The following is a 12,050-nucleotide window of genomic DNA, read 5'->3' as shown; positions in this document are numbered from 1 at the left end:
AAAAAAGAAACATAACTCTGATTTATTTTGTTATTTCTTAGGTATGGAATGGAATGGAGGGCATTGCTATCATATAATGTAAACTTTGTCCTGGACAACCTTGGCCTATTATAACTTAGGTATAATTAATTATATGCAAGAAACAATGCGGGGGAAAATCATTTATACTTTTGCGTAAGATAATCTATGGATTTTTTTTCCCTGAATGCTTTTACATGAATCGCGACGTATTAAACTATTATGCAAAAGTATTTATGATTTTTTCATATTTATAGAACATATATGTACATGTTTTATGTACGGAAGGTCACTCAGAGGAATTGGGACAGGATCCTGGGTAACACAAGCGACAATATTGATTGACATAGGTTAAAATGCCTTGTGATTTATGACATAGCATTTTGGGGAAAATGCTCAGATATCATGATATTTTATCCTAGGCAAATGAAAAAGATTATCTGTAATGTTTCTTAGATAAATAAATGTATCGGCTAATGTTAACCCTAATCAAAGTTTATCGTACTTGCCCCCCCCCCCCTCCGCGTTATGAATGGCATTCCTGAAAAAGATATAGAAAATTGAGTCCCCCTCCAATTTTCCTCTGTTGTTAATTAGTATTTACTCTATAAAATTGTATTGAGGATATTTCGCTATCATGGAATTTTAAAGCCTGCATGGTTTGGTTAATGGAATAAGGGAGCGGATCTAAAATTTGTTGTTTACAGGGGAAAGGAGAGAGAAAAAAGTATTTCTCCAGCGTATTGAAGATTTAAAAAAAAGTCAATATCATCCATAAGCAGTGACAGTAAGCAGTTGGCAGTGGCAATCATCAGTTAGCAGCAATTAGTTTGAACAGTTGAAAATGAAATTCATGTATGGTTTCTTTGATCATATACAATGTATAGTGAAATTGCATTAATTGTTTGAAAACCTTCCCTGCTCCTGGGTATTAAGCAGAGAAAACCCTGCATGATTTTGATGAGCAAGCGTGTCTCTCCCAAAATTCATAGCCCCTGGGTCAGGGGTTTTGGTGTAAGGATGGGGATCTATTGATCATATATAGTGAAAGTGCATTAATTCTTCAAAACTCTTCTCTGCTTCTGGGTATTAGGCAGATAAACTGAGAGCATGGTTATAATGAGTATAAGGGTACCTCTTCCAAAATTCATTGTCCCTGGATCAGCAAATCTCATGTTATAGGGTGGGCTGTATAGATTAAACAGTTAAAACAAGTCAATACTTTAAAAAGCTCCCCCCCCCCCTTGTATTAAGCAGAATTAAGAGCATGTTTGTGATGAGCAAGAGTGCTTCTTCCAAAACTGCAATTCATGGCTCCCAGGGTCAGGGGTTCTGATATTAGGAGGGGCTCTAGCTATAGATGCACCAATTCTTTTAAAATGTCTGCTCCTGGGCATCTTGGAGGCAATCAATTAATGACGAAGGTTGTTTTCACCAGATTTTTATTAAATTCTTGACCATCTGTCAGAGGTTCTGGTGCTGGTCAGGGCTCTATTGAGGCCAAAATACCTAATTTTTATGCATAAACATTATTAAAAGATCACGAGAGATCCCTGGGATGGGGATTGTGCTCGGTTTACAATACTATGTACATTTATATTGTTTTTCATGCTTTTAAAAGCACTGTTTGATGTCGCCTGCGTGGCGCAGTGGTTAGAGCGTCTGCTCTAGAGTCGCGAAGTAAGGAGTTGATCCTTACGTCGCGGGTTCGAATCCCTTTGTGGGACGTGGAGACCGGTCCTTCGGATGAGACCGTATAAACCGAGGTCCCGTGTCGCAGTAGGTGCTGGCACGAAAAAGATCCCTCACTGCTCAATGGCCGTAAGTGCCGAATATAAGACAAAATTTGCAGCTCTCCACCGGCAAGTGGTGGCGTCTCCATATGAGTGAAAAATTCTCGAGAGGGACGTTAAAACAACATACAAACATACAAAAGCACTGTTTGGTGCTGGTGACAAATGAGCATACAGTTAGCACTGGCACATACAGGCAAGTAAATAGACCTACTTACTGAGTAGTTGCTGATTACCAGAACTATTTTGTTGATCCCTGATCACCCATATCTGTAGCTTTTGAGCAACATAACTTCATTTATCATTTCATATGTTGTTTCATCATATAGCCCCCAATGGACCTCATATTTTTATTTGTTTACTATAATTTTCAATACATTAACATTAGCCGATAGATTTTTTAAGAAGAAAAAAATTCTGGATACGCCCCTGTGAACCTTTCCAAATTTGTAAAATACTTTTAAATGTTTGGTATATATAGTCATAATTCACATATAAGCCTAGATTATTTAATTGATGCACCTCTGTCCGACCTTTATTAGGACCAAATTTTCAAAGCTTAAATATTCATCATGTATACTCTGATATAAATTGATGAAACAAGGATATCAACAGTCTCGTTTGAAGTCATAATTTTGCATGTTTTACGGTCGATACAATGACCTTGTCAGCATATACAACATATCATTGAGTCAAATGCTGACTGACGTTTTTCATACTAATTGTTAGGCCATTATTATTTATACACTGAACCGTCTACGGATATTTTCGGTTTTTTCCGGATCATGACAAGAAGCACACGGCGGGTGTGACCGGTCGGCAGGGGATGCTGACTCCTCCATGGCACCTGATCCCATCCCTAAATTTTGAGGTCCGTGTTTGCTCTGCTCCATTTGTTTTGTTTCATTGGAGACTTTCGAGATTGAATACTGTTCGTACGGAAGCGTAATAGGGCCGCAGCAGTATCTTTTATTAATTTGATTTAACAAATTAGTAATTTGTTATAACAAAGTACTAATTTGTTATAACAAATTACTAATTTGTTATAATAAATTACTTATTTGTTATAACAAATTACTAATTTGTTATAACAAATTATCAATTTGTTATAACAAATTACTAATTTGTTATAACAAATTACTAATTTGATATAACAAATTATTAATTTGATATAACAAATTATTAATTTGTTATAACAAATTAGTAATTTGATTTAAAAAATTACTATTTTTGACAAAATATGAAGGTGAATACAGATCTACAGAAGCCAGATCAGTTCAGACCAGAAATCTTATTTTAAATCGGTTTTATGAAAACGTAAAGCATAAGCTTTGGAGAGCTTTTGATCAATATGTTAATATGGATTTAGATGAATTAGCAACTTAGATTAAAGCACTTTAATTTGGTTTAATTGCAGGGTTTTTTTAATTTTTGTTTTGTTTTGTTGTTGTTGTTGTTGTTGTTTTGTTTTTTTTTGAGTCAGTTCCTTGGAATAGATGTCTCTGTTAGACAAATAAAAGAATAGCTGCATCCCAGGGATTATGTAGAAGAAATACAGAATGTTGGATCCTTCGAGAAAAATTCGAAGTTCCGGACAATTAAGTATGATTTCAACGTCGTCCATTCAAATCAACACTTTTTTCAATGTCAACACAGGGGTCAAAAGGGAAGAAGACCTAATTTTTCCTTCTTTACACATGTGTAATATTTTGTGTGTATTGTTATAACAAATTATATTGCTTAACGATTTCTTGTAAAATATATGAGTAGTCCTATATGAGACAACCAGGATACAAATTACAAATGAATTTGAAGAAACAACTGTCAAAGTTTTCAGCCAATAATAAGTTACGAAGGCTTTAGTGGGACTTTGAGGGCTTTTCCAAAAGGCACGTATTTTGATTATAAAAATTACATACATACATGAAAAAATTTCACAAGGTATCTAAATTCAAATTTTACGAAGTACTACCCACTTAAGAATATTGTTTATTTTCAGAGAAGGTTATTACAGAGTGTTTATCATTTTTTTCTGTGATAATTTATCTACAAATTCATTTTTGTCAATGTTGCCTTTATTGCCCCCAGCGTAAACTGGAGCCAAGGAGGTTCACCAGAGGAGCAGATTCAGGTTTATGCATTAGGAACGGTAGTTTAGTTTAAAATATATTTTATTCATTTTGTTATAACAAATTAGTAATCTGTTATAACAAATTAGTAATCTGTTATAACAAATTAGTAATCTGTTTCAACAAATTGATATTTATTAATTTGTTATATCAAATTGGTAATTTGTTATATCAAATTATCAATTTGTTATAACAAATTACTAATCTGTTATAACAAATTAGTAACAAATTAGTAATTTATTATAACAAATTAGTAATTTGTTAAAACTAATTAATAAAAGATACTGCTGCGGCCCTAATACGCTTCCGTATGTTCGTTATCTTCATATTTCATTCAAAGCATTTTAAAGTAGAATGGAATTTACCAAGATAACTTTTCAAAAATGTAATTAACTAAGCAGTATTAATGATCAATAAAGATTGCATTGAAGTCTGTATGGACAAGCAATTTTTTTAAAATGAAAATTTAAATACTAAAAATTTCAATGAACGTTGTGATCGGAAGATGTATTGAATCATTAGGAATAGAAAAACGATTGAAAACTGGCGATTTAAAAAGCGAAGGGGTAGTTTGTATCACTCAGACCTTTGCGTTTACTGGCGAAGGGGATGACTCTTCAAGGACAGGATATGGTCATAAATTGTGGCAGTTCCGCTCTTACATACTGATATTAAAACATGAAATTTAAATATGTCTAAATACACTAAGTATTCAGTCCACATATATCTGTTATAATGCATCTGAAGCTATTATGTAAGAATATGTTTAGGTTCGACTTATCTTGAAGTTTATACATCGGAAGTAGCATGTAAAAGCAGGAGACTCAGTGAGGAGACAGAAGTCCTTGTCGTGTCTGGGGTTGAATGGAAAGTTTCTCACTCCTTATAGAATAAAAAAAAGTAGGAGAATGGCCCACAATAGAGTTGTCGTGAGTACATTATTTGCAAATTTTCTTAAAGTTGCAAGAATTTTAAAACAATGAATATTCAAGCCATGTACAGCTGATGTACACTAGTTAGTTAGAATAATCTAACTGTGTCTCGTGACAGGCCCTCATCACAGTTAGAATGCCTCTCATATACCCGTAATGTAGCAGAAAATTGCAGAATCGCTCCGAAACGATTTTGGAGAAAATTAATGAAGTTGCATTGAAAATAACAGTCAAATTAATCATAACAAACCTTTTTGAGACTGTAGATACCTTTCGTCTAAAAATTTAATCCATATAATGGAAGAATTCAACACTTTTTCACCAAGGTTTTTTACTCGTTTCAAATTTACACACCATGTTGACGGAATTCTCGGGATTTTTTATAGTAAATGCACTGAGTTAGAGTTATCTCCCGTATTTTCTTTGCAACATTGACAATACACGGAATGCATTCTATCATTAAACCAAGTCCGTAGGACATTTATCATTTTAACGATAGAACATTCTATCTATACACTAGTTAACACTTACCAGTACAGTAACGGTATTTAGCAAAAAAAATTTCTTGTTTTAGCAATGGTCTACGATGTCCCGAATTTGGTGGCTATATGATGCTAAATACCAGTGTCCATTCAGGTCGTCTCGGCTCATTGCTGGATATTTACAGGGAAAACACAAACCAATCTACCATGCACTGTGTATGTATATTAAAAACAAAATAAAATGTCTTTTCTTTAAATTGATATTGTCCTGCAGACCTATATTAGGACCTAATTTTCTAAGCTTATATATCCATCATATATAAAATACTCTGATATTAATTCAAAGCATTTTAACATAGAAAGTGATTTACCAAGAGAATGGTGTCAAGGTCCTAATATGGGTCTGCAGGTCTGCTTGGGATTAGCACATACCATCTCATGGTGTTGATTCGACTTTTCCACTTTGTGAGCAGAGTTTTGACTCTGTTTACAGAGATAAAAGAAAATAAAGACAAGCATGTTATATATGATTGTAGAGATAAATTATTGTAGAATACAGTGGTAATAAAAAGTTTGCCAGTACATTTCCTCTGAAAGTGTACCGGTAAATGAGTGCGATTCTGGGGAGGGAGGTACTTCATGTTATTCAGACAGAGGTGGATACCTTGTGTTATTATTATTCTGTGGGTTAAAAAATTTGTTACCGAAACAAGTGCCTATGTCACGGATATCAATATTTTATTTTGTTATCTTTGACTACAGTCAAACAACATTATCTCAAACCTCAAAGGGTCTGAGTAAAAACTTTGAGATTTGAGATACTGAGGTTTAAATACATAAAGAAAATGTAATTGGGACTTTCAAATGTATTTATGTCATTATAAAATGTGTGATTTCTGAATTTATGGTAGAAGTATGTCATTCATAATAAGTATCCTAATAATAGAAAATTAAAATTTTTTTGAACTCCTCATTAGCTCACCTGAACTGAGGGCTCAAGTGAGCTTTTCTGATCGAATTTTGTCTGTTGTCGTTGGCGTTATCATAAACTTTTTACATTTTCATCTTCTTCTAAAGAACCACTGGACCAATTTCTACCAAACTTGCTACAAATTATCCTTGGGTAAAGGGGATTCAAATTTGTTCAAATGAAGTGCCACTCCTTCTTCCAAGGGGAGATAATTATAAATTCTTAAAAAATTATTGGCATCATTTAAAAATGCTTGGTCATATTTATATGGAAGCATTCTCAGGTAGTGTAGATTCAAGTTTGTTCAAATCATAACCCCCAGGGGAAGGATGGGACCACAATAGGCAATCAAAGTTATACATAGGAACACATAGGAAAAAATCTTTAAAAATCTTCTTTTCAAGAACAGCAAAGCCATGATTAGTCACATTTAAATAGAAGAATCCTCAGGTCATGTAGATTCAAATTTGTTCAAATTATGACCCCCAGGAGAATAGAGGGGCCATAACAGGGGACCATAGTTATACAAAGGAATATAAAGGATATATCAATTAAAAAAATTCTTCTTAAGAACAGCAGAGTCATTATGTGTCATATCAATTAAAAAGCATCCTTAGGAAGTTAAGATTCAAGTTAGTTCAAATTAGAACCCCCACCCCAACCACCCCCACCCACCCCGAACCACTTTTATATTTAAACTTTTCAAGACTGATTTCTGCCTTTTCCTAGCCAAAGTGCTCAGGTGAGCAATATGGCCCCTGGGCCTCTTGTTGTTTTTTTTAAAATCTAGTAATAGTAGTATGCATGATTGTTTACTGTATACATGGAAATTTTTGCCCTTGTTTTATTTTCGCCGCATTCACCTTTCCACAGGTGGGCGTTTTTAAAGCGGGCTGAATTCAAAGAACAAAGTATTATTTCTTAAACAAAACTGTTACTGGGTGAATTAAAATTGGGCAAAATTACTTGCAATTGTGAAAGGGGAAAAGTAACATGGGACAAAATTAACCCCATATACGTTTTTCTAGTGACAAAAAGCTCAGACTTTCTACAATTTATATCTGTATTTTGAATAATAATATTCCAGCTGATGTAGGAGATCATGTAGTGGTCATTAATTCTCGTCACATTGCTTTGAGGGAGCAGCTGTGGAGAACATTTACATTCAGTCATCACACAGGGTCTGTTGATTCAATTGCATCTATAACATTAGGTCTTACTTAATCCATCTTACATTCTTTTCAATTGGAGACACATAAACTTCTTATTTTAATAATGAAATGAAAATGTAATTTCACAACATAAAAATAAATACTAGTAGTATAGAAACTGCTACTGATTTTAAAAATGTAATCAATGTATTAGAACATTGCAAATCTGTATGAATATTCATGTTTTTCTTCCAGATATGCTAGAGGCTTTTCAAGAACACCTGCTTGGAGATTGCATTCAATGGAACCAACTATGGTTTGTTTGTAATATTCAATTTTATCTCCTGAAAATTAATTTCAAACAAAATATGGTTTCCATATATGTATAAAAATGATGAGTTTTACTTAAATTATACTAAAATATAGCTTTTACAAATGTTTACACAAAATTTTGTCATTAAAGGTGCTTGGACACATATTTGAAGTTAATATTTTCTCAGATTTTCTGTATAATCTCATGACTTATATGTTGCTATAGCATTTCATACTAAAATATAATAAAAATCTTATTTCATCTCGAAGTTATTGAAACTTCAAATTTCTGGATGCGTTTGATTGACACATCCTTGCACTTTAACAATTTTTAATTTTATTCTTAATACTGAAGAAAAGTGGCAGTTTTGTTTTGTATTAATGAAAAGTATTAAAACTATAATCCAGAAAATTCAGAGTAGAAATGTTCGAAAGCAAAACCCACTCACAGTATTGTCAGTCCGTGTTCAGTGGTGTGTGCAGACTTTAACAATTGAACACACCCGGTGAATCGTAAACATTAACAATAACAGAGCTCATGCCCTGTTTACAGAAACAGTTTACGTTTCACGGGTGTATTCAATTTGTTAAACTCTGTACACAACACTGAGCACGGGCTGACGATATTAGTGAGGGGGTTTGCTCTCGCACATTTCTACTCTGAATTTTCTGGATTATAGATGTAATGTTTTTCATTAATACAAAACAAAATCGCTTCTTTTCTTAAATATTAAGGATAAAGATAAAATTTGTGAAAGTGCAAGGATGTGTTAATCAAACGCGTCCAGGAATTCGTAGTTCCAATAATTTCCAGATAAAATAAGTTTTTAACTATATTTTCGTGTGAAATGCTACTGCAATATATAAGTCGTGATATTATACAGAAATTTTGAGAAAATATTAACTTCAAATCTGTGTCTAAGCACCTTTAAAATGCTTTGATTTCACAATATTGCCTACAATTTTCATTATCATTGATGTACTGTACATGTAGCACTAAAACCATTTAAGAAGAACCTTGTGCTTTTATCATAAATGTTACAAACTATGGATTAATGAACATATAGCTGCAGGGCTAGAGGTATCCGTGTAAAAGTTAGATCATATTAAGTAAAATCTTAGTGATGTAGAAGAATTAATTGCCAAAATTTTACTTAATGTAATTTAACTTACTTAAAACATAACATTCATTATGTGATTGAGAGTTCTGTATTAATCTAATATCATTTGTCTTTCATCTTTGTTTTTTCCAAGTTGTCAGTGAAAAATCACAAGTGACTCTGAACATAAAAATTCTTACCAATTAAGCGTATCAGTTAGTAGGAGATTAAGCAATTGGTGATTGGTTGAAAAAGTCAGTTATGATCTAAATGCATTTGCATTTCTCACTCACGTGTTTATTTTAAGCCCAGTTTGTTAATTGGAATGTTTAAACGTAGCCGATAGTGAAATTCAGCATATTTAAGAAGGACCTTCAGCTGAAAACAATCTAGTCAATTTTTTATGCCCCCACCATGAAATGGCTGAGGCATATAGTGTTCCCATGTTCTGTCATTCTGTCGCTCCTTCATCATTCACTTTTCGTTCATTATCTGTGCAACAGTTGCACACATTCAACTCATATTGAACATACAGATACATCATCGGAATATGCAAATCAAGTTCGAATTTGGTCATAGTCCGATGATTTTTGACAGAGTTATCCCTGTTGAACTTAGAAAAAAATAAGAAATTTTCAGTTTCCGCTCTCTAACTTTTGTGGGGATGTACGTATAAGGTTGAAATTGCATATGCAAGTACTTTACCAGGAAATACAGGTCAAGTTTGAATATGAATTAAAACTAAAAATGGCATTTAAAATTTTGGCTGGCTGCAGGGGCATTCGTGGCATTACAACACATCTAGTTTTTGATTATGAAACAGCTAGGCTAAATGGTTTTTCAAACTAAGTATAATTTTAAAATTATTTTTTATTTGAAAACAATGAACATGTAATTGTATAATGCAATGTATAAGGCATACAGAGCTTTTTCTGATTTTCATCAGATATAAAATCTTGTTTGTACATGTAGATTGTGGAGAAGGCTGTCTATAGAACTTTACCTGGTACTCTGTTGAGGAGGAAATACATGAGAAGGCTTCACATCTATCCAGACGAGGTATTTATATCAGAAATGTGAACAGTTTTCAAAATCAAGCAGTTGTTGAGGTATTTATAGTACTGAAGTATATCAGTGATGGTATCTGAATTCCATCATGTTTATTTTCAAGCTTTTCAGTCATGGCATACATGTATGTGCAGAATATATAATAGATTATTACTTACTTTAGGTACATTTGTATTAATTTCTGTAAAACAGTAGTAAAACATTATGAAATTGATGTCATATTTGTTTTAAATTATCCAATACAAGCACTCAAGAACAGGGAATCCTCACTTGAAATGTTACTTGTAAAGCTAATCATGAGTCATTTTCATTTAGAATGTACCCCCTGAAATCCTTGGCAATGTTTGTGATCAGATACCACAAATACAAATAATTCCTAAATGTTTAGATGAATACACTGCAGAGGAAATTCAGTCATTCCCAAAACTGTTTGACTGGTGAGTTTCTTTTTTTTTTGTAAACATACCTTCCTATTAAAGTATCAAGTAAGTCAAAGTAAAATACCAACTGTTTTAAAGATAAGAAAATGTTGAGGTTTTTAAAAATGTTTGTGCTGCATTGTCTGATAACAGGAAAAAATAAATAAATAAAAAATCACTAGTGCTAGGATTTGATCTAACAATATTGCTAATGAGAGTAAAACAGTATTGTACATAGTCCTCAAATTCAGATGAAAAAGACCAGTACCATGAGCTGCAATTTTTTTTTCCCCATGAATCTGCTCCAATTTTTTTTTTATTATGAAGTAATTTTTTTAAAGGATATTAATAAGTATATATAGCCTTGCACTGAAATTTGCAAAGAATAATAAGTTTAAAAGATATATTTTCCAAGGTATAAAAATATACACTTACAGTATCAACTGCGGTAAATTCTGCGGTCATTTCCAGTACTTCCAGTACTTACATTTTGAATGATCTTTTTACAGGAGCGAAGATTATGTTATTGAACGAGTGCTAGAAAAAACGACAGAAGACACAAAGAAATAGTTGTGTTAATGTTTTGTGATAAGTGAGTGAAAATGCCCCCCCCCCTTTTTTTTTTACCAGAATGACTGAATGGTGTGTATTATGTGATGCACTATGGAATACGGTGTATATGAATATAGAATTGTGCCAAATGACGTCTTTAATAGATTGGATATTGTGTGTGTGATCAGAAATGGTGTGAAGAAAATAAAGTGATTGAAAAAAGAAACATTATTTGGAAGTAAGAAATGGTTTCCCAGAGTAAACACAATGAGGATTGTTAATTCCAGTGGTCTGATCCCCTTTTAATTATAACCATCTATATGATTTGTTAATACGTAAATTGTAGAATATGTTTACTTCCAAAATTGATAACTGATATTAAAAGCTTAGGCATTACTTTAGAAATGCATTTGCTGATAGGAAAGTTTTGCTATATAATGCTGCAAATGACAGAGTAAGCATTTACATGTAGATGCTGGGGTACTTTTTCAAAACGGCATAATATACTCATAAATCTAGTTCACTAGTGCGCATCATGGAATATGCCAGCAGAGCAATTGCTATTCATAACGCCATGTTCACTGAATAACGTTGTTTATTTCTTAAATAATGGTAAATCATTGATAACACTAAAAGTTGTAAATATATTGTATATCGAAAGACGATTAGTAGGTTTTCCTAATAAATTTATCGGTAAAATTTGTATATTCCTCACTGAGAGAGCATCTGGCAACGAACCCGAAGTACAATTTGTACTTCGTAATAAAGTTGCTTACATGAAAAAAGAAAATTAATGAATAAAGTATTGTTCAAATACAATTAAAGCTGTTAAAATTTTGTGCTTTAATCAATACATTTCACCTTTTTTTTTTTTAGAATACAGTCTTTTGTATCAAATACTCGGTCTATTCATAGGGCGTTAAAAGCTAATTTTTACAACAACAACAACAACAACAACAACAACAACAACAAAAAGAAAGAAAAAATCAATTTATAAGTAAAATGTGCATATTCGCTGCTTTTATCCGTGACGGAAATGAAATAAGAGCACCTGAAGTGCAATATCCGTGACATATTAAACCAGGTTTCACAATAAACGTCAATATTAAAATGAAATTATTTTT

General features: G+C 32.7%; 1 protein-coding gene across 1 annotated transcript; it reads left to right on the top strand.

Annotated features, from left to right (window-relative positions):
* Positions 1 to 4,759: 4,759 nt before the first annotated feature.
* Positions 4,760 to 11,152, top strand: LOC133178374 (large ribosomal subunit protein uL13m-like). Its single transcript, XM_061313106.1, has 7 exons — positions 4,760 to 4,869; positions 5,447 to 5,570; positions 7,412 to 7,505; positions 7,731 to 7,791; positions 9,860 to 9,946; positions 10,271 to 10,392; positions 10,884 to 11,152. The coding sequence occupies exons 1-7, from the start codon at positions 4,849 to 4,851 to the stop codon at positions 10,942 to 10,944; spliced, it is 570 nt and encodes a 189-aa protein (XP_061169090.1). The 5' UTR covers positions 4,760 to 4,848; the 3' UTR covers positions 10,945 to 11,152.
* Positions 11,153 to 12,050: the final 898 nt, after the last annotated feature.

Source organism: Saccostrea echinata, unplaced genomic scaffold (genome assembly GCF_033153115.1).
Source record: "Saccostrea echinata isolate AGI-Se365-2 ecotype Australia unplaced genomic scaffold, CSIRO_AGI_Sech_v1 ptg000002l, whole genome shotgun sequence".
In the NCBI taxonomy this organism is placed as follows: domain Eukaryota; kingdom Metazoa; phylum Mollusca; class Bivalvia; order Ostreida; family Ostreidae; genus Saccostrea; species Saccostrea echinata.
The sequence above is the reverse complement of the archived record's forward strand: the minus strand, read 5'-3'. Positions and strand labels throughout refer to the sequence as shown.